The 26403-nt window shown below is 41.2% G+C and overlaps 2 protein-coding genes across 3 annotated transcripts in view; both read left to right on the top strand.

The window, feature by feature from the left end:
- Positions 1 to 26403, top strand: part of PLEKHB2 (pleckstrin homology domain containing B2) — a 472273-nt gene that overhangs the window by 307884 nt on the left and 137986 nt on the right. The window lies entirely within an intron of this gene.
- The window catches only part of ARHGEF4 (Rho guanine nucleotide exchange factor 4), a 215410-nt gene that overhangs the window by 109861 nt on the left and 79146 nt on the right, over positions 1 to 26403 (top strand). Inside the window, exon 7 of one of the 2 annotated variants that reach the window (XM_061378902.1) lies at positions 6282 to 6516. The exons of the other annotated variant lie outside the window; for it this stretch is intronic. Coding sequence (XP_061234886.1) covers positions 6282 to 6403 — 122 coding nt within the window. The 3' untranslated portion in view covers positions 6404 to 6516. Of the gene's footprint in view, positions 1 to 6281; positions 6517 to 26403 lie in introns of those variants that run through there. 2 annotated transcript variants of the gene reach the window in all.

Here is a 26403-nt window from a genome sequence, read left to right as displayed (position 1 = left end):
GGAGAGGTGCAGGTATGTGGAGTTTCCTTACTTCTCATATACCAGGCAGGGACTTCAGGGAGCACAGGTAGGATAATAAAGACTGAATTGTACCTTAACCTTTGTGTCTGAAGAACTGCACTGTCCCTTCCTCTTCTCAATGCCCTGTGGTCCACATCCACCACTCCCCCATTATGATGAACAAGAAGTGTTTTTTTCCATTGGTACTTTAATGCAGACAGCTCTTGGAGGCCCTGGAAGGACCAGGTCAATGCACAAGAGTGGCTCTACTGCAGTCAAATTGAGAACATATTTCCATTTCTGTACAGTGAGGCATCAGAGGAAGATATTTTGGTCTAAGTAGCAACATTCACAGAATAATTGAAGGAATGTTTTTTTTTGTTATGGGCCATTGTAGAAATGTTATTTTTGCTATTAGTGCAGTAGTAGCAAAATATTCTTTATTCTTGTAAAGAATAGATGAAATACTTAAGGATTCAAGAGTTAGTTTAGCATTGTTGGATGCTTTGTAGTAACCTGCAGTGTTGGAGGGCTATTTCTCTTAGGGAATAGTACAATAGAAATCTTACTGAAATAAAATAACCCTGCTGTTGCACAGATAGTGTGGCAAAGTCAGAGGGGCTCTGTGTCAGAGCAGGCTGTGACGGCCATGTATGATAATGTGGCTTTATTTACTTTGGAACAGAATTACCTTACACAGAAATAGGGAAACAAACCATTTTCAATTATTTTGTGAAATTAAGCTCCTAGATTGGGGTTTGAATGCCTAGATACACTTTGGAGATGGTAGGACCAGTTTGCTGCTTCACAGCCTGCTCCTTTGTGTCCCACCGATGGGTGGCTGCCACTTCCCACCTGTGCTAGGAGAGCTGAGCTCCCGATTTACTTCAATCCAAACCCTAGTTACACGGTGTGCCATGGCTAACTGAACTGTCCTGCATCACCTCACACTGAAGCAGTCAAGTTCTGGTCTTGCACTTACTCTGGTACCTAGCATCAGAAATGCTGTCGTGTTTTCTGCTGCACATGGTACAAACCATGTGGCTACTCTTAAATTATTTTGGTAGTTGGACAAATCTGCCATTGTAAGGCAGGTCTTTTAACTGAGTGGCAGTCCCAAATGGCCTTTATCGTAAAACCCCTGTGGTGTCTGGAAGGTGTTGTTAAACAGCACAGGTATTCCTGTGTTCTCAGGAAACTAGTATTCCTTTGGAATTCTGTTTACGGGGACAGATTGAATCATATGTTGGGTAATGAGTGTATCAATATGTCTAATTAAAACATAGTGATGCTGTTTCATTTGGGACTGAGGTCTCTTACAAAGATCACACATTCAAATAGGGACCATCCGTGATCTACAGTCTGGGAATGGATGAATGTTAAATGATTTTTTTCAAAGCCTCCAGCTGCAGCCTCCTCAGATCTCAATCTGTGTTTTTCTGGCTTTGATTTCATTTTGCATTCTTTTTCTGAGGACTTACAAAAATAGTTTTTTTAATAGCTGCAGCCGCAGCCAGTTCTAAACATGATTAGTTTGTATGTTAAGCCCTTCTGAGTTCTCAGGGGAAGCAGATAACACAAGGTCTCTCTCACTTGTGCATTTTTAAAATGCATGAAATTCTACTATTCCCACTTATTTATTTTTAATCTGACAGCTCTGCTAAATTAGGAGGCAAGATCTCTCTCCCACCCTTGCTTTTTTAATGCCTTGAAATCGGCTTTAATAAAATCAAGCTCCTACAAGCTGCAGCAGAGAACAGTCGAGCTGCCACAGAGGGAGCCTCCTTAGTGGACCCCTATGATGTCAGGATGCATCGAGACAAGCAGAGAGGAGGGTAGGAATCCAGCTCAGTCCTTAGACAGCGCTGCCAGGTACCACTGCCCTGGGAGCAGCTACAGAGCACTTTGCCCATTTCCTCCCCCAGCAGAGGAGAGCCCCTGGCTCTCCCTCTTACCTGCCTGCATGAGGACCCAGCAGTGCCCCAGTGAGTCCAGTGGGGCACACAGTGGAGAAAACTGCAGCAGCAGTGGAAGCTCCGGGCTCTCACCAGGTTCAGATTCAGACAGCAGTGGGGTAGTGTGTGGTGGTGGTGGGATGAGAGGCGTCCTGTCCAGATACTGGAGCTTGGAGAGTCTTCACTCTGCCACAGGTAAGGGACTTTTATTTCCCTTATTTCTTTCTAAATTTAAACTGCCCTGCTGTGTGATATTGCATTGACCTTGACAAAACACATCAGATCTTCCAGAAAAAGTACATAATTTGGAAATGCAGCCTCTTAGTCATGAGAAATAACCAAAACATTCAGTGTTTGCTAGTTGTACCCCCTGCAGACGTACAGCTAAAACAAAATTACACAGACCCTTCATATACTTCTTAAGTGAGAAGGCAAGGAAAGAGGTTCTTAATGGCTTTGGAAACAGTGCTTAGGCTTCTACCTGATTAGAGCTGTTCTTTCCTTTTGGAGCATCATTTCTTATTTGACCTTAATTATGTACGACCCAGTGTTAAAGCTGACATTTCTCTGTAAATTCCAGCATAGAGTATTGCTGCCTTTAGGAAATGTCCAAGTGAGGTGCTGTGCAGCAGATGAGGGCTAGGCAGGTTTGCACTGAAAGAGGGAAAGGCAGTTCCCTGAGCAGGCTGCTCAAGTTCAGCTCCTGTTTTCCTATCTTTCATTTAATTCCTTTCTGAACCAGAGATTTGGAGGCATGTTCATATAGCATGGGTCTCTCCTGGCTCCGGCTGCCTGGATCTGGCATTTTAGTTTTTCAGTCACTGATGTGAATATTTAAGGTTTGGGTGTTTGAACTGCAAGCATGGCAAAGAAGCTTTCTTATTCCCAACTGATCTTAGCAAAGATCACAATGATTTTACTGACGAGCAGTTGCTGAGCTATTCAGTTTGTTTCCTGACTGTTACTGTTCAGAGAGATTTTTAGTAGAACTGCAGCAAAGCAGTTCCTCTCTTAGATGAACTCAGGCAAGTGCCTTCAAGGCCACCAGTGACTGCCGTTTCCTTAGTAAAAATACTACGTGCTACCAGCTAGAAGCAAGGTTTGGGAAGAATTTTAGGTATAGGTGCTTTAGCTGCATATTACACTTTTAATTATTGAAAGGTCTTGTAATTGCATCTACTACTGTAGATTTGAGGCTGTTTAATAGAATCAATCTCTGTTACTGCTTTGCAGTCCTCTACTGAATTGAGAGTAACTGCACTATCAAAAGGGGCAGAAATACATCAAGGTGGCCAGCCTGTCTGACTTGCCAAACCCTGCACCTGAACTTACGGGTGGTCGAGAAATACTAAAACACCTACAGTATGCCCTGAGAGTCTGGGGAAGGAAAAAAGACTGAGGGTGAGATCAAGCCATTGGTGCTCTGTTTTGGTGAAGGATCTGGGCTGCAAATGCAAGCGGATGCAATTCTGTGTTTCAGTGGCATCTGCTGGCTCACTTTCTCCTGTAACTGGAAATGCAAATAATTCCCAGCATGGCTCTGACATTGGCATAACATAGTCCTGGCACAGGATCCTTTTTCAGACTACTACTCAAAGTTGCACACAGGGCAGGAGTGGTGGTTCGGTCCATTCTGGCTTAGAGGATTTGCTGTCAGCTTTCCTCCATGGAGGCATTCTTGGGCTTAATCAGGTCAGTTGACACAAATGACATACAGTGATAATAAAAGAAGTAAGGATGATGGAAAAAGCAATCTCTGAAGCTTACTCTCTTTTTCTAAATGCTCACTTCCACAGTATTCTTGTTCCAAAGGCAGTGAGGCATGGTGTCATTTTGTTGATACTGCATGCATTTAGCAGGAAATGCAGAGATGTGGAAGTAGAATAGAAATGGCATGGAGAGAGACTGAGGACAGTGAAAAACCAAATTAAGTTTCGTAATTACAGTACTGATCTATCAGTACAATAATAAAAGCAAATCACTGCACTTCAGGCTCCTTGCTGCCTCAAAATACTGTAGTATTAGTAGTTGTCTTGTCATGTGCAGAAGATATCCGAGCAGTTTGCCTCTAACTGCTCACAAAATTCAGGTCAGAATTAAGATTAAATCTGAAGAGCAGTGGATCTCCCAAGAGAATTTATTTTGCTTTAATTATGTTCTGTCAGTAATCTTTGGATTAAATTTTAGATTAAGCTGTGTTAAGAGACCCACTCTTTACCATCAAGGCCGATTTTCTGTCAGAGGAGTGAGGCAGGATTTCTTTAAAGCTTGTGCTTAAAACCATTGTTTTGAATGGTAAAGTTTAATACACTGCTTAAAAAGACTCAGCAGGAGCAATAGCAGCTGGCAGTGCAGGAGAGTACTAGTTACTAGAATGCATGACAACGTCCTCACCTTGAAGGAGCAGGAGTCTCCAGCATCTTGGCATGTGTTGCATCAAGAAGCTGTGGGAGAGGTGGGAAAGAACTGAGTGGAAACGCTATGAACCACCTGATGATGCATAAAAAAAAAGGCTGGAAGATGAGTCAGTCTCGTTCTCTGTTTTAAAGGGATTCTGCATTGCCAGGAGTGACATTAAGGCTGGATGTGTGGGCAGAGTTTTGCTTTTCTTCTCCCAGGGTGTACATAAAGTTGTCTATAGGGATCTTCATCCTGAGTCTGTTGCTGTCTAAGACTTCAAAGATTAGGAAGAAACCAAATTTAAGTGACTGAAAAGTGGAGAGGGGAGGTCTTCAGTACAATTGGAATGCAGCTATTTGTGTTTCTCTTTTGCATAACTTAGCTTTCAAGAGAGTGAAAAGACAGATGTGTGTCTGTTTACACATGTATATATTTGACAAGGTGGGATTTCAGAAGTACAAATTGGCATCCTCTAAAGAGAAAAGACAGGTAGTGTTTTCCCAGGTTCAAGAGGGAAAAGCTGTCTTGGGTTAATAATGAAGTATGATTGCCTTTGTTTTGGAATTGACTTTCTTGTAATATATTGATCGGGAGGGGAAGTTAAATGTGATACAAAACTGAAAAAGACCTATTGTTACAGCACAAACTTCTGTGCAAATCCCGTTTGGAAAATCTGTGCAAAAACTATAGTTCAGGCTTGTATGAAGTGAAAAATTCTACTGTTTTTTAATAATCAGTCCATGGCATCTAAATGTCAATATACATTACATTACATTACATGAGGAGGCCCTTCTCCCTGAGGCTAAATGTAAACATGAACAGAGGGAATACTTTGCAGTTCTGTTGGCCTCTTCACTTGAGGATGACAGAGGATTTCAAAAGCATCAATAACCCTCACAAAGGGCCTGAGAGGCTTTCAAAGTTTGATTTAGGTTAGAAAAAGAGGTACATCTACGTAGATACTTGATAGTAGTAGTCTTGCCATTTTTAAACACTTAGAGGCAATTTCCAAATGCTTGACCAGTGCAGTACTCCAGTGAGAAAATAACTGGAGCTGGGGTTGCGCAGCAGTTTTGAAAATCAGGCCTTAAGTATCTCAGCTAGACAAAAAACCATGAAGCATCCAAATTAAAGGTCAGTTGTGACAATACTGCAGTGATTCAATGGCATTATGGGCACTCTAACCCGTTTCCTAGGCAAGCCTTTGTATCCCAGGCTCCTGCTGCCTATAACCCATTCATTGCTGTTGTACAGCTCTACTGAAAAGTTTGTTTCCTTTAGAATATTTCCAGATTCAAGCTTGTGAGTAGGTCTCTTTGCTTTTCCAGCTCCTTTGTTGCAGGTCCAGTCCCGACCTCATTAATACTTCTGGTTATTCTTTTGCTTGTCCAACTTGGGAAGGACTAGGAGAGCAAAAAAAGGTTGGGACAAAGGGAGAATTGCAACTTGGTGGACTAGCGGTTGCCATAGTTTCCCAAAGAGATTCTCTGTGTATTTATGTCTATGTAGCAATTCAGTTGTTCAGTTTCAGTGCACCTTTGCACAGTTTTGTAGCTCCTGATATGCAGATATGCTCGTCTACTAACCTGGGGAATATGGCTTTTAAACAAGCAAGAAAACATACAGTATGTGGGTGGGGAGTTTTGGGGTTTGATGTGGGTTTGATTTGTTTTTTTCACTTGGACCTTAAAAAGTGGGGATTTTTAGAAAGGATTTTTAAAGTCATTCATTTCACTGTTGTGGCTGATGACGGAGACAGTAATAAAGCTGTGGCAAATGCTCTGCATCCTTCTTGTTTGATGAGAGATTTTCTTTTGAGTTCTTTTTCCCCTTTTTCTTCCCCCTAGCCCTGCTTTTTTGGTTCTGATGTCTGCAGCTATGTTCATGGACTGCAGTGCATAATTTCACTGACCCTTCTTTCTCTAGGGTCACATAGTCAGCAGGAGTTAGAGGTCACACAACGGGAGATTGATTCAAGGTTCAAAGTGTTGCAGAATGCTTCTGAAGGAGAGCAGGAGGGGGATAGTGCCTCAAAGCCTACACTATAGCATGGTGACATTATGTTTGTTTCACCCTTGACTTGGCAAATTCTGAGCAAGGATGTTTCAGCTGTATTCATTGAATGCTTTGTAGCAAGTGCTATGTGTTCCCCCCAGTATTTCCTGTGTCACCTGCCAGAATAACTTCCTCTCCTCTTCTGAATAATCAATCAATGAATTAAAATACAACAATCCATTTTAAGTTAACTTTGATTTTTTTCTCTGTGTGGCTTCGTTTGTGACTGATAGTCAGGTCAACCTAAGGTTTCAGCTCAAAAGCTGAACTTTTGAGGCAGACTTACAAGATGAACATCTCTCAGCTGAACTAATGAGATGCCCTAAAGGTTAAGTGAAGATTTCTTCTTTGAAAATATGTATTCCAAATGATGTGATGAGTGTTGCCGAACTGTAACTTGGCATCATACTAAAGTAGTGATGGCATCTACATTAATAGTGGTTGTTTCTAGTGAATGCAACCTCAGTAAATGCTAAGTGTCTGTAAACTTGGCCACCTACACATTCAGCATGCTTAAAGTGTTTTTTCAGTGCAAAATGCCCTCTAGCATCATGCTTTTCCATAAAAAGGAATAGAACATAGTGTTAATGTAGGCAGAAAAGTGTAATTGTGTTTCTGTACCTGTTTACGGCAAAATCAGGTTTTGTAAGCTCAGCTGTTTTGTAGTCTAATTACGTTTTAATGTATTGGGGTGGCGGGGGTTCTGGGATTATTTGACTTTCCCTTGAGATTTTTGTGTTCTGTTTTAGAAGGAGCAAATGCTTACTCCTTTTATGTATGAGTGTAACTCATCATGTCCCTGTGAGGCACACACTACCACGTGTGGCTACCAACAAATAAACATCCCCATCTTTGCTGATGCAGTGTTTGGAGGGGGAGAATGTGAGCCTTTGGGAGCACTGCCTGTGACACTTTGCTTAGGTGTACACCCTGTTCAGGTACACCATCTTTATTCTTTTCCTTCTAAACCAACCCCCATGAGGAACACTTAGGTTGTGATTACTAATTCCCTTTGCTGAGGAATAGGACGTCCTCTAAGCCAGGATTTCCTCAAAGATTCAGTTACTTTTTAGAATAGCCTTTCAGACCAGCCCTTCTTTCAAGTATATCCAGACTTCAGTTGCTGTTTTTCTAGATGGAAGTGAAACAGCTTTAAGCCACCTGATTCAGCTACTACCAACATCACAGTTCTCACAGCAGGAAACTTGCATGATCCTAGAACAAATAGAAGAGGGAATGAGGTGGTACTATGAAGCCTACCTGACCCTTTGTCTACCTTTGGGTAAACGTACAAAGGCTTGGGGTATCTGCTTAATGTGCCTGTTTGTCTTGGTTCTTTGCAATTACTTCATGTAGGGAAAAAAAGCAGTGAAAAAAGAGGTTATAGCACGTGCTAGCAAATAGCTATGACCAACAATCACAAATAATGTGTATGAGTGTTGCCTACACCTAATGGAACTTAACTGTTGCTGCTTAGCAATTAAGTTGACCATCATAGGTACCAATCATGACTTTTCTTTGCCATCGGGATGTGTGCTTTAACTTACTTAGCTTGTCTGTAACTAAACTTATTCACTGTTAAGGTCTTGTTCTTCAATTCATCTGAATCATGAGAAGTATCCTGGAAGGATTAGAGAAATACAGCCCTCCTCTGAGGGTCAGTGGAAGTTTCTATTAATTAGAATCCTGCCTCATCTCAAAATCCTTCTTAGTCTGAGGTCTGTTAAGCCAGCTAACTAGTTCAACAGTTTGCTTTAAAGTGGTGGGGATAAGCTGCGCCATTCAGACAGAGCTGTTGGTTGTGGTGGTGTATCTGCACATGAAAGCAAGACTTTAGCTTGGGTGTAAACTGAGAGGATTATAGTTTGCAGCTGGTTAACTGTCTTGGATTACATTGTGTGAGCATGTAAGCGTTGGCAGCTGTCACTACAAATACACCTCAGGGTATATTTGCCTAAACAGGTATAGAGCTTTGCTGCTGTTGTTCTCAATCCCTTCTAATCAAGGAACAGGAGATTCTGTGGACCATGATTTTGGCTCTTAGGAGCTCAAGTACAATTTTTGCCGTGAAGTACAGTCGAAGTAATTCTTCTTCTACATTAATTCAGCCATTTCCAAGTTGTGCTGTATCCTAAGGAAGCTCTGCTGCATCAGTCTCACGTGCAGGCCCATTTCTGTGTTCTGTGACCTCCCAGCATAATGTAAGTGGTAGTAGAACAGGAGGCAACTTATGTGTCAGAAGCAGCTGAGTACGCAAAGAAATAAAACCCATGTTGGTTGTTTTGAATGTCCTTCTTGTTCTCACTCTGAATTCTCTTTTTATCTCACATTTGAGTGTGGGTGTATATATACAGTTACTCACTGGTTAAGCTTAGAATTCTCCACATGCTTATTATCAAAACTGTGTGTGAGGTTTCTCAAAACCAAGCATTTCTAGATTTGGGCTCTAAATTTCTTTATGTACCCTTGGATAAAGATAAGGTTTCTTTCAAAACCGTTCTTAAGGGATCTAATAAATGCCTAAATCATCATTTGAAATCCATTTCAAACGGACTGTTATTTGGTACCATCCTGTTGTGTTGGAAGATAAATTGCATGTGAGTATTTATAAAATAACTTGAAAAATAAGTTTTTGTCTCAGAAACATCAGGAGAATGCAGAACTTTGATTTTAATTTTAACTTTCTTTAAAAGAAAAACACATAAGAGCACTGAAGTGTTTCATGTTGAGGATAAATAAAGATAAGGTGGCTATGTTTTCATAACAGCTGGCAGAGATTTATTTCTATGTGGGAGTGAAATAGCAGGAACATCCCTTTCGGCTAATGGAAATAGTTTCCATGAGGTAGTTTTGAATTAGCCTCTGGTTTTGTTTTGTTTTCTATTGAAATCTGTTCTTAAAGTAGGCAAAAAGATGATGTGCTACGAGGCCCAATATTAAGGCCAAATTATCTGTTTTGATGGGTAGGATTAATCTGTCTGTGCTCTCCCTCTGCTAATGAAATCTTTCCATGCCAGGTGTTAAAAGTCCTCAGTTAAGCATGAACCAAGATCACTGCTCACATGTGCATACAAAAAGACATAATTGGCATTTAGAAACTGGAGTTCATAGATTCATTTAAGAAGAAAAGGAAGACTGCAAACAGTGCGTAGGCACTAATTGGACATGGCTGCCTGTTCTTGGAGCTGTCACTGAGGGTACTGCTTGCCAGTGATCTTTAGAGAAATAAAGGCATATACAAGTTTGGAGGAGGAAAAGCTGTCTAGGTAATTATTGAAGTTAAAAAAGAAAACAAAAAGGTGCTGTTTGGGAACTAAAGGTTCAACTGTAGCAATAAGGTGCAGCATTGCACTGAGAATCAGTTTCATCTCCTTCTAGAGCTTATTTTGATGTGTAACTTCTACTGCTTCATCTCAGGTAACTTATCATTATATTCTGTTACACTGTGTAGTCTGGACCACAGTGCAGCTGTAAAGCTTAAGAGAATCACACAAGTCAGTAGTCCTGCTCAGTGTTGTGTACTGAAGTGGTCACTTCAGAGTTAACTGAAAAATACATGTCTGCAGGGTTCAGACCTGAACTCAGTTACAGTTGTGAAGTATCTGCAATTAGAGATTAGAGCAGGATGCTGAAGGCAGGAGTATGGTTCAAGAAGGGGACCTTACTGCTCTCTACAACTACCTGAAAGAGGATGGAGCCAGGAGGTGGCTGGCCTCTGCTCCTAAGTAAGAAGGGAAAGGAAAAGAGGAAACGGCCTCAAGCTGCACTAGGGGAAGTTTAGACTGGGTATTAGGAACAATTCCTTCCTTGAAAGGGCAGTGAGACATTGGAACAGGATACCCAGGGCAGTGGTAGAATCACCATCCCTGGAAGTGTTCAAAAACCATGTAAATGAAGCCCTTAATGATGTGGTTTAATGGTGGACTTGGCAGTGCTGGGTAAAGGTTGGACTTGATGATCTTCAAAGTCTTTTCAAACCTTGTTGATTCTATGATTCTAAGTAAGGCACTCTGAGCTCCAGGCTTGGGTTGTTTGTAGTCCTTCCTACAGCGGGCAACGCTGCCCATGTGGTCCGTATGCAGATTTTGTTTTCTGGGTACTTTCAAAGTGTCTGTGTTCCTTATGATACAGAGTGACCTGGAAAAGCAAATAATAACATGAAGTTTATTTGAAGCATGGGCAGCTCTTCAGCTGGCTTGGCTCCTGCTGACTCGACTGGTGCTGTAGCAGGAGGGCACTCTCCCTGAACAGAGCTGCATGTCAGCTTGAGGTCACTGATGGTACATCCTGCTCAAGGCAAAAACCTACGTGTGCCTGGAAGGAGCTTTGACAATAAAGCTTTTAAAAGAGTTTATGATGAAAACACAGCATTACTAATACCCTGAAAACAGTGGATTTGAATCTGTTTGAAATGTGGCATTCTTATCAGCCTTAAAAACCTGAATAAATTACAAATATGCAGAAACCATCTGCACTGAAACTTGTTGATTGGATCTGTCAGCTCTCTTTAAAGAGAAGAAAATAAGTTATTTGGGGCTGGTTTGGACCCAGTTCTGAGCTTCACCGTAATCTTTGTGCTGCTGTAAATCTAGAGCTTGTCAGTCCTATTCATGCTGCCTTAATATTAGTACTCTCCATAGGCTGAATTTTGGGGGTTTAGTCAAGATTTCTCCTATGCACCTATGGTCACAGTTGGTGATATAATGCTCACCTGTGTTCATGCTGCTTTTTCTGACTCATGTGAGAGCATGCACTAGACATGTGGGACTTCCACTAGGCCCCACATATCATTTGCCCATCTAAGCCACAGGAAGTTTCCAAAGTGATTGTATGTAGGACAGCATATGCATCTTCTAGGCATCCTCTTCTGATGGTCTGCTTCAGGTAACTCCTCTGATCTGGAAAACTTAGCTTTCTGAAGGAAAATCAATATATTTCCCAGGGTAAGATAAAGAAATGTCACAGCTTTTCATGCCTGTGACTTGGCACTTGAACAGAATGAGAGCCAAAAAGATGCTACAAGGGCTGGAGCACCTTTCCTATGAAGACAGGCTGAGAGAATTGGGGTTGTTCAGTCTGGAGAAGATAAGGCTCTGGGGAGACTGTAGAGCAACACCTACAAGGGACCTACAAGAAGTTCTGAGAGAGAGTTTCTACAAGGGCATGTGGTGACAGGACACGGGGGAATGGCTTAAAACTTAGGAAGAAATTCTTCCCTGTGAGGGTGCTGAGGCGCTGGCACAGGGTGCCCAGAGAAGCTGTGGCTGCCCCATCCCTGGCAGTGTTCAAGGCCAGGTTGGAAGGGGCTTGGAGCAACCTGCTCTAGTGGAAGGTGTCCCTGCCCATGGCAGGGGGTTGGAACTGAATGAGCTTTAAGGTTCCTTCCAACCTAAACTAATCTATGATTTAAAAACCTAGTTAATTAATAATTGCCAGGTCATTAGTTTTGACTCATCTAAATCATTATTGATGTCTCTGAAATCATAAAAGTAGCTGAGTGTGAGCACTGCTGGGTCAATTCCTGAAAGACTGGCCAAATACAAGGGTATTTTTCTGAATAAAGATTGGGACTGCAGGCTGCTATTCTGCCTTCCTCTCAGGCACCGCTTTACCATCTCTCAGTTTTCATCTTTCAGTTTTGATTGGAAGGGTTTTTCCAGTTGCAAAAAAAAAAAAAAGAAAAATGAGGTGATTTGTTTTTTTTATTGGAAGTAGTGCAAATGTGACGAAGAGGAAGATTAGTCTGGCTACAAATTGCATTGTATGTGGTATTTTGTTTGTGGCTTGGTTTGGGGTTTTTTGTGGCCTCTTGCTACACATTGCTGTACTTGCTAAGCATGCCAGTGGAAAGTGGGAGAGTTAACATCTAGTCAGCGCTGGTTTTGCTTTTCTGAGTATACCATGGCCTCAGACTTTGGTGTGCATGTGAAAGGGATCTGGTTGCGGAAATAGTTAATGTGAAGGTGAAGTGTTGTCTGAAGTATCTCTGGAAAGCACAGAAGCTGTGTGCTCTTTGATCAAGCCTTGCATGTAGTTTATGTACTATTTACACTGAGACTCATTCCGCCTCTCTATCCTATAGCACTCTAAGTAACAAATCGTGACGCAGAAGGGACCTACCATATGGGGCAGAACAGCCTACGTTTTCACTGCTGCAGTACTGTAATTATAAATCCCAGAAACCTATGTGAGAGGACAGTGTGCTTGTTAAAACGAGCACTTGTGAGCAAATTCCATGGATAACCCACTTTAAACACAGCACCCCTCAGTTGCGAATGTCCTTCCTTGTTGCCCAGCCTGCGGTGTGCAAAGGGTGCCCATCTAACAATTGATCTGACACAATATAAAGCATTACAGTTCAAACAGGGCTTTCTCCTGAAAACACTGATCCAACTACTTTCTTCTTTTCAAAGCACTCGAAGTAGTAAGACCGGGAGAGGCTTTGGGGAGATACTTGGTGGTAGATGTGAATGCTAGGGGGAAAAGGGGCTTTGGCAGTTACTGGTTCTGTGTGCTCTCTATGGTAGGCAGGTACATTAGCTTCATTTGTGCTCCTTTTTCCTCTCCTATGAAACCTGAATATAAGGAACAAGCTTGTGTGGGTTGCTAAGCACTGCCTGTAAGATAATCAAAAGGAAAACAGAGCTGGGCTATAGACCAAAAACATTGCTTCAAGTGCCCTACAAGGGCTGTAGAAAGAGCTGTGTCTCTGCTGCAGGTTGGAATTTCCTGCTCCCTGCATACCACTAATCCAGGATCTCAGAGCCACATGATTGGGAATGTCTTAGAGGATTTTCAGAGTTTAACAGTAGCTGTAAGTACCCATTCGCTCTTTTAAATGGATTGATGTTGAAAGCCCAAGCAATTCACAAACATTGTAGCTCTAGTTGTTCTGGAATTATATTTACTATATAGGGCCCTGCAGTACAAGAAGAAGAGCAAGGTGGTCATGCTTTGTCTTATAACATGCAGTGTATTGTGCTAAGGCAGCAACAAGGGCATCTGGTCAGGTCCTGCACTGTAATGGGGTTTCTTCAATGGGTGATGCTGTTTGGTACTTTACTGGAGGCTTTCCTGCTGCGTGAGCCTTGCTTGGCTGTGAGAAGAAGGAAAATGCTGTCGAGTCTTCCTCATGTGGTTAAGAATTTGTCTGTTCTTTGCTTCTGCTGGTCATCTACCTTAAAAGCAGAGCTGGTGATGTGAATGAGTATATAAACCTCATCTCTTTCAAAATGAGAATGGGAAACTGAATTTAAGCCTTCTTTCATCAGCAGTTAATGTGCAGCTGTTTGAAAGTGTACTGGAGAACTTAGCATGAAGCTAGGCAGCTGGTTCTCTCTCTTCTGCAGCAGGAGAGAGCATGGGTGTTTGACAAGCGAGAGTGCTACAATCTCTAAGGGCCACCATTGATTCTTCTCTAAGTGTTTGCCCATGGCCATAAGGACAGAATTGGGTTGAAATGCAGTGCAGCAGAATGCCCTCTAGTCACATGTCCCTTCCTCCTCTGTTTGTTGAAGTCAGATGTCTATATTTGGCACATCCTAGGCTGTTGTCATGGAAATAGTTGTATTGACACATCCATAGCAGAGCAAGTTTGTTCTGTATAGAAGGGTTGGAAGGATGATGGGTGAGGAAGGAAGAGGCCTGTTCTTGGCTTTCAGAGGTTCATAATATTTGTTCTTCAGCTTCTTAGCTCCAGTTGGGAGGCATACAGATGTTGGATCAGTTGTTTTGAGCCAGTATTGAAAGAATTATGTAGAACAATACCCAACATTTGGACTTTAACACAGAGCATTACCAAACATCCACAGTTACAATAGCTGCCTCCAACATAGCTAGTATGCTACTGATTAGCACCACTGCAGAGTAGTAACCTCACTGCTCAGTCCTTTTTGCCCTTTATTTCTGGTTTTGTGTGAGATCTTGCACGTTCTTGTGAAGAGAAGGTGTATTTACTATTCTGAAAATGTCAGGGAAAAGCACTTACAACACTTACCCTTTGAGCTCTCCATTTGAACACTGTAGCTGGAAACCTCAGGGATTGTGGCCAGATAGCTTCTGCTCAAGACATGGAAAAGAGTAGTATTTGAAAAGTCAATGAAGGTGAACTCAGGGGGTAGAAGTTAGTAATGTTGGCATGTTTCATGCCTGGTGTGTTCTCTGCTGCTGCCGGGCCACCCTGCACTCCCCTGGAGGACAGGCCATCAGCTGTGAGAAAGGGATGGAATAGAAGAATGAATGTTGGATCTATTTGCCTCATGTCAGTATTTTCACAGCCTGTTGCTACAGGGAGCTTCTCAGCTTTGTGCCAAGAAGAGTCAGAAGATAAGTCACTTCAGAAGCAGTGAGAGAAGCTGCATCCTGCCTCTCAGAACTGAGCTCTGCAGGGTTCTTTCCTTTTGTGCCTAGATGTGTGGGAGGAGATCCTCCCCCTTCCTGTGCATCTTGAACGTGGTGGGAGCATATTTCAGTGCTTTTAATCAGGTATTTGGTTTTGGGCTTCTTGTTGGTTTTGGTTGGATTTTTTTCCCCTCTGTTAAACATGCACATAGAGACTGGTACATGCTTAGTAAAAGCCATGCTGTTTCTAGTAAAAAGAAATTGCTTTTTTAGTAAAAGCCACGCTGTTTCCAATGCAGTCTGGTTATAATAATCCAAAAATCATCGCACTCAGGCTACCGGTAAGGATGGCCTTTTCTTGTTTCCATGTCAGAAATCTTCGCTTATCACAATGATCGCTGCAGATGGGACAGAATGCAAGTTATGGTAGCTCCTCTCCCTGTATGACAACTGTCCTATCCACTTCAGATCCCACTGCAGGAAGGTAGCACAGGGCTTAGGCAGAATACACCCCTGCTGCTCTCCCAGCCACTTCCAAGTGCTTTAATGGACTTCGTCTTTTCAGATTTCGGGAGTGGTTATTCATTAATCAGCTCTCCAGATTCTGTTATATATGAGCAATCCATGTTAGGGTGGTTTAAAAGGATTTAAATACAAAGGATGTAAGATTTAAAAATGCCTAAAAAGGCATTTGTTATTAGAGCTTCGCAAACCCTAAGTTTTCAAATTTTCTATATTTGATTAAAAAAAACCCAAACCCAACGACAATAACAACAAAAAAGCAAAGAAGCTCTATTGTTTTGCTTGCGTTTTTGTTGCAGTAGTCTGTTTCCTGGTGCTTTTATTGTATATGTCTTTGTGAATGCATGAAGGGAACCATAGAGCGTAGACATTTGCAAGATTAAGAACATCATCTGAATTCTTTAGCTGCTTATATCTCTTCTGCCTAAGAAAGCTTTTACTTCCTTTGGGGTTCTGTGGCCTTAACACAAACTGGCCACCCTGTAAATGCTGACAGATCAGAATTACTGAACCCATACTATTGCTGGTGTTCAAAAAAGAAGCATCAACAGCAGCAACCTGGAATGTACTGTTTATCTTTGATAAAGCCAAATACTGAAAACCTGGCCTTTAGCTGTCATGAGAAGTGAAATGGAAGATGGTTGATATTTATTATTCAGTGCCATTATCTATTTATTATTAGATGCTATTTATTAAATAAAGTGCATCTTAATTTCTCCTCCTTTCTAGGAAGATGTTTCTCTTGATTAGTGATCACACATCTATATTGCTGCCCTGGGCACAGCTGATGAGCCTTGAATGGCTTTTATCTGCAGGGTGTGGTTAGAGATGAAAAATTGAATAAACAAAACACAAAGTATAGTCAGAACAAGTTTCTAGGTGTTTTTTCATGTTACAACTGGGGAGAACCTTAAGAAAAAATGTTTTCCTTTAAGAAGACACTTTTATATACAGCAGAGGGATTTTTGCTGATATTCCTATCTTTATGAAGTAATCTTTCCAGACCAAGGAACCTCACCCAGGGAGGGAGTTCTGGCTGCTGTCAGTTCATCTCTGGTTAACTTTAGGTATCTCACAGTGGCAATATAGAGCACTCATGTTTTCTTTTTTGATTGGGACCACCTCTGAGTCAAGTGACAAGTGACTATTTGCATGCTCACAGTTTTGGTAGCATGGCAGAAAAAGTGCAGAAATGACTGGGAATTTGGATATATGTTCTGCTGAGCTGGTACTTTTTGTAAAAACAACAGAGGTCTAGAACTGCTGTCCTTATCTGGCTTGTTTTTGTGGAAGTATATAGAAATCTCTCCTGCTGCTTCAGTGGAGAATTTGAGACAGTGCAGAAGCAGAAAACGCCAAGTGCAAAAATGTCATCATCCTTATTGTAGGATGGCAACTTGGTTAATAGAGAAGTCTCACTATTATTTAGCTGCATGACACACAAGGTATTTTGCCTGGCCAAAACCTGCCTAGTTATGCATTTCAGCTCTCACCGGTTTCACACGGACAGTGTCTTTACCCTGTTATCTGATGTATCCAGTTTGCATGTACTCCATGGCTGCAGTTATGATAGGCACCTTGAGTTGTTCAGAAAAACTTTTATCAGCCAGTTTAGGGGCAGGAGGCCTATTCAGGAGGACCAATAAAAAGCTTTGCAGTGAGATTCAGAGTGGATCTAACCCTTGTGTTTTCCAGCTTTCAGAGTAACCTGTAACTATTCCTAGCTGATTTAAATTAGCTTTTACTTTTCTAAAAGTGTGCCTGAAATTAAAATGTAGGTTTTCCAGTGTGTCTTATTCAGCTTTGTATTGCCATGAATGATGCCACAGTCCTTCCTGCAAGAAAGAATATTGTGCAGGTGAGAAGATGCTATCTTAAGGAAGGAGAAAGTTTCCAGAAAAGTTGCATAATATGAAGTGACATGGAAAATTAAAAGCTAATTTGCCTGACAGGTTAGCTCTGACTCACTAAATCTTCCTCTGCTCAACTCTTAACACTGTCTAAAATAGTGATTTTCACATTAGGTGTCTCCACTGCATTCTGAGATCCTCGTGCTTTGGAAGGTGATTCTGTGATTAGCTCTTCTTATGACTGATTAAATTAGTTTTTGTCTTTCAGCAGCTGAATACAGATAAGTTGCAACTGTGATATGACATAAGCTGGGAGTATCTCTTTTACCTGTTCTCACTTCTCTGTGCAGTAATACTTTGCCTGAAACTGTGCTAGTCTTTGACATACCAATTTGAATCTAATTTTAGTGGCTTTGCCCTAGTGTAGACTTTCATAGACCTATATCCACATGAAGTAAAATCCATTTAGTTGTTTGATGTATGGATCTCCTATTGCTGGCCTTCAAGGAAATACATTTGAGATTGGTGACTTGCTCTGTGGACAGGTAATTAGGATGAGGTATCAGAAAAATGAATTAGCCACATTTGAGCTCACAGAAATGATGACTTTCTGTGGCATTAACAGGAAATACCAGTGGTTTACAGTGGGCACTTCTCACTGTAATTATGATGCAAATAGGCCTGAGTTAATTGGTTGGGGGTAGAGGAAGATCTTAATTGAAATGCAAAAAAAAAAAAAAAGAGGCAAATATGCAGAAGAAAAGTTGCAAGTAGAGCGCTTTGCAGCAGAGAGAAAAGTACTCTGCAGTGTTAATCACACTGTGCCTGTACCATCGTTTGGGTCTGCATGCAGTGAAGAATTTCATAATACACAGACTTGATGGTCAGTCAGCTTGTTTGCAGGTAATGCTGATTTATGACTTAAAATAATCTTACCTCTGCTTTGTGACAGTTGCTGCTTGCGAGACCGGATAAAGTACGGACAAAGCAAGACAAGCATGAGATTTCTGTAATGGAGCATGGGTTTTCTGACCAAGATTAGAATATCTCTCCATCAGCGGACCTTTCTGATGAGCATATTGAACCTCAGGTTAAGAGTGGACATGCTTGCTGTGAGGCTGGCATAGCTGCTTGTATCCCCTTTTACAGACTCACAGGCAGAAGCATTCAATCTCTGGCATTGCTTATGCAGAAAGGAATTCAAGGAGTGGTAGATACCCATATCATGCTTGATGAGACAATAAATACAGAAGCTAGCATTCAAAGCAGTAAGTTCCTCAGGAGGACTCTGTTTATATTGGTGCCATTTCTTGATGTCAGAAGAAGACTAATTCATTTCTAAAATCATCCATTTACAGGTGGGATTATTGGAGGTTTGTTAGTGATAGCAGGAAATAGAGCGATGCCCCAGGAATTTAGTTCTGCCCCTATGTCTCATATTCCTCTGCTGGACTTTCAGTTTTGTGCATTCTCTCTCCAACAGCAGCAGAGACTGTGTGGTAATGAAAAATAATGGGTTTGTATTCGGTGTCTGACAAGTGAAGGCTTTTAATGTTGTGCTTAATGTAATTTCCTTAAGATTTCCAATCATCCCCTGGAAATTAAGGAATCATCTACTCGTTAGCTTTTCATTTTGGAACAGTTGCCAGAGGAAGGACGTAGTTCAGCTCCTGGAGTCATCAGCTGAGGGGGATATATAGCTCACCTGCACTTCAGCTAGATCACAAAGACCACCACTTACCATGGAAGGTCCCTTGGTATTTCCTGGCAGCTGGCCTTAGCTAGATAGCTTAGAAACTCAGAGCATAGGAACTTGAGTGGAATGAAATTGGATTAATCTGAGCCCTCGTCCCTGTTTAGCTCTGTGTTCTCAATCTGTGGTTTAGTAGTATTAGTTACTGTACGTGCTAAGGCTAAGGTCTTGGTCATTAATGCTGAAAGATTGAAGACACTGTTATTTTCCATGCGTGAGCTTCCAGAAGTTCTGTGCTGTCTGGAGACCTGTAACGAAAAGTCTTTAGGTGCTCTTGGTAGGGTGGTGGATCTCAGTGTTAGGCTAAGTCTGCACTGGAAGGAGGTTCTGCCACTGTTTGTGGTTGTGTTGTGTGACCTTGGTTGGTGGGACATGTAAAGCCCCCTAAGTTTTTGTATGCTTTCCTGTGGTGCTTATCATGACCTGAAGTAGAACTGTAATTTCTTAGTGGAGCCCATGTTTGGAGTGAAATCTATTTCATCTTTGATTAAGTACATATGGAATATTCTGTTGAGAACATGGAATGCTTTGCTTTCTGAGTATACTTGTCACATATAGATATCTTTTCTGAGAGACAAAGAAACATCCTTGATCCAACAGACTGCCTGGCCTTACCCCTGGGATTAGAGAAGCATATAGAAAGTCCCTGTAAAGGGCACCCTGTAATTCATAAATGGGTAACCACAACTCCTGTTGCAAGTAGGATTTTTGTCTAACCAAATGGAGTCTTTGGTGCCTCTTTTCGCAGTTGCCAGCTGACCTCTTGAATAATTCCATGCAGTTTTGCTTTCAGGGGAATGTTTAATGATAATGACTCTTACTCTAAATTCAATTCCTTAGGTATCTCTAAAATCTTAGCTTGACAGCTAAAATGAAATATAGAGAAGAGCAATCATTCTTAAACCCATAGCAGAGATTAAAGAAGATGAAAGCATTAGCCTCCTAAGTCATTGGAGTGCTTTTTCCATGTTATTAATGTTTACTTTAGAAACAAAGATGTACTTATCATAGAACCATAGAATGGTTGGGGTTGGCAAGGCCCTGAAGATCATGTAGTTCCAACCCTCTGCCATGGGCAGGGATGCCTCACACTAGACCCTGTCACTCAAGGCTCTGTCCAACCTGGCCTTGAACACTGCCAGGATGAAGCATTTACCACCTCCTTGAGCAACCTGCTCCAGTGTCTCACCACCCTCATTTGTAGGAAGTGAGAAGTGAAGATCTCCCTGATAGCCAACCTGAACTTCCCCTGTTACTTTCAAACCCATTACCCCTTGTCCTGTCACTACAGTCCCTGATGAAGCTTGTTTGTTCTCTGAGACTAATTTATGTTTTGAGTTCAGCCATACTGTTTTCCTAGTGCTATGGAATTTGGTTATACTAACAATGAAAGAAAAATCCAGAGGGTTGATCCAGAGACAGGCATAATTTATGGATGGAAGAAACCCAGTGGGATATCTTATCAGCCCAATTTTCAGTAATAGAAAGAAACTATTCAGCTCTTTTGTCCAGATGTTATGACAGATAGAACTCCAGAACTTTGGCTGCAACAACTGTAGAATACAGTTAATCACTTTGGCACCTGGCAAGCTGATTTACTACTTGGCTCTGATAAAACGAGAAGCTTGGGAATCTTCTGCAAATTATATTTGGGAAGAAATAACTATAATGAAGTAAAAATTGATCAGCTAGCTCAAAGCCTGAACTAAATGTGTGCTATTGAGAAAATGCTACAGACCAAATGCACTGTTCAGAGGGTTCAGGAGGAGTATTATAAATCCAAGGCTCTTACTTTGAGGAAATCTTATACCTGCATACAAACCCCATGTAACCCAAGATGACAAATGCAGCTTCTGCTTTCCCCATTCCTTTGACCAACTGTTCACTATGAAAACACTGCATTTTTTTGTTACATGTTGTTGTACTGTGACCTGTGAAGAGTAATGGCACAAGAACATGAGAAGTTCAGGACCCAGTCTGTACATCGCAGAGGGAGCTTTTTTAAATTTAGAAATTGGACAAGCTGTGTAAACTTTTCCAGCATTTTTGGTTATTTGGTAGATTTGCTTGGTTTGCACAAAAATTGTTCCAAGTTTTGTCCTGCTACCATCTGTTCTTGGCTCTGGTCAGCTTCATGGGGAGCAGTGAAATGTGCAGTTAGTTTCCACTTGTGCAGAAATCATCACCACAGTAAGCTGAAGGTTGTTTCTAAACTCAGATGTCTTTCATTAAAAAGACAAGATTCTCCTGATTGGATTTTATCTAAGAGCTGCTGTCTTCATACCTCGGGCATCTCTTAGTGCCATATTTCAGGGTAGAGAACAATGTCTTGCTGTCTTGAGTCAGTGACCAATAGGCAATGACAGCTAATTGGAAGAATGCACTACACTTGATTTTAGGTTAATATACATCTTAGTTGATTGCATTTTACAATCATAATGTGTAACGTAAAACTTCTGGTATTTATCAGCCCATGGCAGGGGGGTTGGAACTTGATGATCTTAAGGTCCTTTCCAACCCTAACTATTCTATAATTCTGTGATTCTATGATTATAGCAACTGACCAAAATTAACAGGATCCTGGCCTGAATTAAGATTTAGTGCTTGTAATTATGGTTTTACAGCAACATTGCAAGACATGATTAAAAAAAAAAGATACCTCTAATGTCTGAGGTGGCAATGAAGGTTTGGAATGTGATCATAAGTTGAAGACATTGGTGGATTTCTTGGTGTGTAATATATATTAATTGGGAATATTTTACCTTCCAATAGTTATAGTAGGTCTGTAAAATTATCAGGAAGGGAGACTATTATCTCTTTAATTTAAAAGAATAGCTCTGATCAGATGTGCTCACCAGAGCTTTCAGTAAGAATGATTCCTACTTTTAAGATCATACTTCTGCTCCTAATTGAATGCCGCCCACCGCTTTAAATAAAGGGGCTACAAGGATACAGCTCTTAGAGGAAGAGCAAGAGCTTTTTTTTTAGTTCTCTGGAACTACAGTAGGGTCAGAGTTAGGTCTGGTACCATTTATGGAAGTGCTCAGTTGGGGCAGCTTTTCAAGTAGGTAAAGAAAACTTTATTCGTAGGCATGTTATGCAGAGCATGCTCACTTTGTCAGTCCTGTCCTCAGGAGCATGTGTCCACATCATGATAACCACAAATGGGGGTTTCTTGTTGCCAGTCTCTGGAGTAGGTCCATCAGTTCATTCCTAAGAGGTTCCTTCCTAAATTGAACTAAAGAACTATGAGCTCCCGTGGACAGCTTAGACAGCTTCTGCCTTTGCTCTACCTGCTCCCCCTACAGATGATGAGCACTTTAAAGGACAGGCAGCCTACTAATGTTTCTCAAGTGCTTACTTCCCATCAGAGCTGAAGGCGCTATTTGGGGATGTGCCTTCACTAACCTTGAAATGAAATAATCACAGCAGGAATATGAACTAATTCCTTTTACTTCTTAGTGTGCCGTATGACTTCCCTGTGTCCACAGTTAGAAGCTTATTGTCTCTGTTCCTGTCTTTTTTCTTTTCATCCACCTACCCTCTTTCATTTTTAGGTATTTAGGTATTGATTTATGAAAGAGGAAGGAATCGCTGATGAAAGAGGTTGGCATGACCATTCTTTTTAAGAAAGGACGGAAAGAAAAGTACTGTGTAGCAGGAGTGTTTGCTGAAGAATATACTGCTTGGTCACACAAACTACTAATGGTTTTATTGTGAAGCAGAATGAAATTCTCAGTAGTCAGAGTTTAGACCCAGAGAAGTTGGCTGTAGCAATAGGCAACAGCAGCCCTGCTAGGAAAGTTTTAGATTTGATATTTGTTGGGGTTCTTTTTTCAGAGATTTTTCTACATGAATAAATTCAGTTTGCATCATGGAGTGAGGAATATCTCTTTTTTTAGCTGACCTCTTTTTGGCTTCTCAGCTTCTTGCACTGTCTAATAGCCAGAGACAAGCTCTATCTGAAATTCCCACAGTTCTTTGCCCCTTTCATTCTCCAGCCACCTAGAAACCACTTGCTATTTCTGGCTTAGTGCTGGGAAAATGTCATCAGGGGAATTTGAGAATAAGATTGTGCATTCCAAACTCATCTCGGAATCACTAGAGCTGGATCATAGCTATACCTGTATATTGTCTGAAACTACCAAAATCCATTCTCATATCCCAGGTAACATGCAGAAAGTGGAAGCAGTGTTGGCAATGCAGTATATTCAAAATATGCTCAGATTTGTGTCAATTCTGCTTCAATTCTGGGATAGAATCTGACTTTTTAAAATTATTACTTTAATATCTGTAGATGCACTAGAATGCATGTTTCAGGAAACAATCAGCCACTGTAAGCTGGATTTTGATTCCTGCACTAATTCCTGAAGCCTTTAAGAATCGTACCCAATCTCTTTAAATAGTGAGGGAGAAAAGGATGTAGAGCTATTCTCTAGTGCATGTGTCATGTCCCTGTCACACCCTCCTTGATTTTTGGTGAAGCAAAGAAGCGGGGAGGAGGCAGAATGGTATTTACAGCTATCTCTTATTTTCTGAGCATTCTGTAAATGCTTAATTATGTTGCTTTGTGCCATCAGAACAAGTGCCTTTTTCCTACAGAAAGCTGGTTAGTCGATCATGTTAGAGCCTATTTGCCAAGACCAATTCCTTGGCATATTTCAGATGCACTGAATTAAAATACATTGTCTGATGAGTCTTTGTTTAGTAGGCATGTTATTTAATGGTGCTGCCATTATATTTGGGGAGCAGCTTTTTACTACAGTATTTTCCATGAGATCATTATTTACCTCCTTGAGTCACTTATCACTTTATTTTCTTTAGAATGTATGCTTCAGGCTCTTTGATAGTGCCCATCTACAGTGTTGATCTGCGGCCAGAATGTTTCCATCCACTTTAGGGTGACTGGTGGTTCTTCTAGAGAGTTTCTTGAGAGAAGTGCATTTGAACCCCAGTTCAGTGCTGCGTGTCTAAACCCAGGCATCTTCTGTGCCTTCTGCTCCAAGCTGGTCAGCAAGTACAGTACAAATTTATACTGCTGCTTCCCAGCATGTTTTCCTTTGGATTTACCAGATGAGGTAACTCTGTAAGGTACATAATTAGATTTCATAACGACTTATATTGAGGTTTTAAGGTATTTTTATTACTCTGGAAATCACACACTGAATGTAGGTCACAGGGAAAAAAAAATGGGTCAAAAATCTTACTGAAACATTGAGGGTCCCCTGGTGTTGGAGATATGCGGAACTGATAAATCCTATACACATTTAGTATACATCCCTATCATGGGATCTGCATCTCTCATCCGCAGAAAGTGTGAGTAGATTTGAGTTTATAATTGGAAGCCCTAGCCCTGTGCTGTCCATATCTAACACGCTTGATGGCCTTAGGGTAAGTCTGTGATGCACAAGGAATGTGAGTTTGCTGCCAAGTGTTACAAAATGTGGACATGACAGCTCTGTTCTATAGAGCACAGTCTAGAAAGATGTACAGACATCTTTTACATGATGCTGAGGCCCTTTTTTTGAGCAAAAGACAACACAGACTAGAAAATCCAGTGATAAAGATGGCTGAAGGGTTTTATTGTCTTAAATATAAACTTGTATCTTGCCTTAAAAAAGGGGGTGATTTTGGAGTATTTGTATAGTTTTCTGGTGGCTTCTTTCTGTCTTGGTGACTGAGACTTTTTGCTAAATGGCACTGTTCACTTCAATTTATCAAAAGTCTATTAACGTGATGCATGAGTTTTATAGCTCACATCCCTTACCTATGAGTGCTGATACTGGTTTTAGTCAGAAGTAATGTGTGCTTCTAGCCACAGATCTAGTCAAATTGATTAGGCTGTTAATCAGTGAAGTCTTTTTGAGTTAAAATGGTTTAAACCAGTTTCACAGATACACCACTTCATCACCAAGTCTTAGCCGAATATCTGTTAATATTATAGCCTCTGGTAAAGCAAGAACCATGTCATCCCTTGCAAATTCTCTCTTACTAGAAAAGGGGTGAGTCTGATGTATACAGTGGTAAATAAAATAGTGAGAGGGGTCTGACAAAACAGAGTGAGATTTCAGGTGGCTTTTGTAGGCTGTGCAAACCAGTGCTGACCTTCAGCTGAAACAGAGTTCTTGGAAACACTGGGGCTAAAATCACTCTGGTTTGCCTTGTGGAAGGGAGGTTGCTAGAGTGTAACTTTCAGGTCTGTCCAGTTATTTGTGAACTTTTGAGTACTGGATTTCTAAGTGATTACTGAAAGCAGTACATAACAGTTTGCCAGAGGGCCTATTCTGCAAAACTAGGCTTGGATCTGGTATCCATCTTTCAGCAAGGTCATGCTTTTAGTGGTGTAAGCACTTCCGCTCGCAGTTGTCACGAACACCATGAGCAATTCCAGTTGGAGACTGGATTCTGAACAGGCAGATTTAGTATTGCTTTTGGTCATGTATCTTTCTCTGTGTGTGTGTGTATCCACCTCTGTCTCCAGCAGAATCAGCCTAAGCCAGTATGTCAAGTGTTTTTCCTGCATACATCACTAATAATGTGGTTCCAGAAGCTGACTGCACATCCCTTGTTTGCCTGTCAGACACTACAGGGAATTTGTGGAGTGTGAGCTTCCTTTGGGACAGACCTTCAGGCCAAGCATGCTGATTAGTACTGAAGAAAAGGGAAGTCTGAGGGGAGCTGCTCAGAAGGACCCTATTGAACTAGGCTAGCTTTTTGTTTTCTCTAGAAAAGAACTGCTTTTCCATTTTGTAGTAGTGTTAGTAAAGAGAAGTCATGCTTGTGCAATATGACACTACTAGCAGTAATGCCTCTGCTTTACTTCAAACAAATACACCTTTTTGAAAGTGGGTTCTGACTAGCTGCAGCATGTTAATAGGGTGGGAACGGGAAATGTTCTGTTGTTTGTATAAGCTAAAATATGGGAAGGATCTGAAGTCAAAATGAACTTTCTTTCCACTAGAGAGTAGACCAACTTCACTAGCTCATTCCTATGCATTGGCTGTGATTCTGTAGTTGCTGTGCTGACATTAGTGAAAAAAATCCATTTTGGGCTGCCTTTGAGGTTAAACGTTAATTTAAACATTTTTCAAGTAGGTATTTTTGTAGCTGCTTTCCCGTACTTCTGCCTACATCACACCAACAAACTTCTCAGTAACTGGTGAAATTCTTAGAGTTATGGAAGTGAAATGCTATTCCATGTTGATCTATTCTGCCAGGTGATGCATGTATATGAATAACTGGCAATTAGAAGAAGTTCTGCATCATTGTTTTGTGTCACTCCAGCAGTATACAATCCAGAATCTCTTTCAAAGACTGTACAACAGCTGATGGGCAGGGGGAAGAAGTATTATTTGAGGTATTAGTAGTTAGTTGTTGAGAGGCAAATCATATTATGAAGACAAGTCCTGTGCTAGGCACCTAGGATTCAGGCTTTTGTCTTTCTACATATCATAGATATCTCACCCTGAAATTCATCATCTGAAAGGGGGAGCTGGACATGGTCTGGCCATGAGACAACTGGGTTATG

The sequence above is a fragment of the Neopsephotus bourkii genome, unplaced genomic scaffold, assembly GCF_033783945.1.
Source record: "Neopsephotus bourkii isolate Nb327-2 ecotype Australia unplaced genomic scaffold, CSIRO-AGI_Nbou_v1 NB_1768, whole genome shotgun sequence".
Taxonomy (NCBI): domain Eukaryota; kingdom Metazoa; phylum Chordata; class Aves; order Psittaciformes; family Psittacidae; genus Neopsephotus; species Neopsephotus bourkii.
This window is presented reverse-complemented; position numbering and strand designations above follow the sequence as displayed.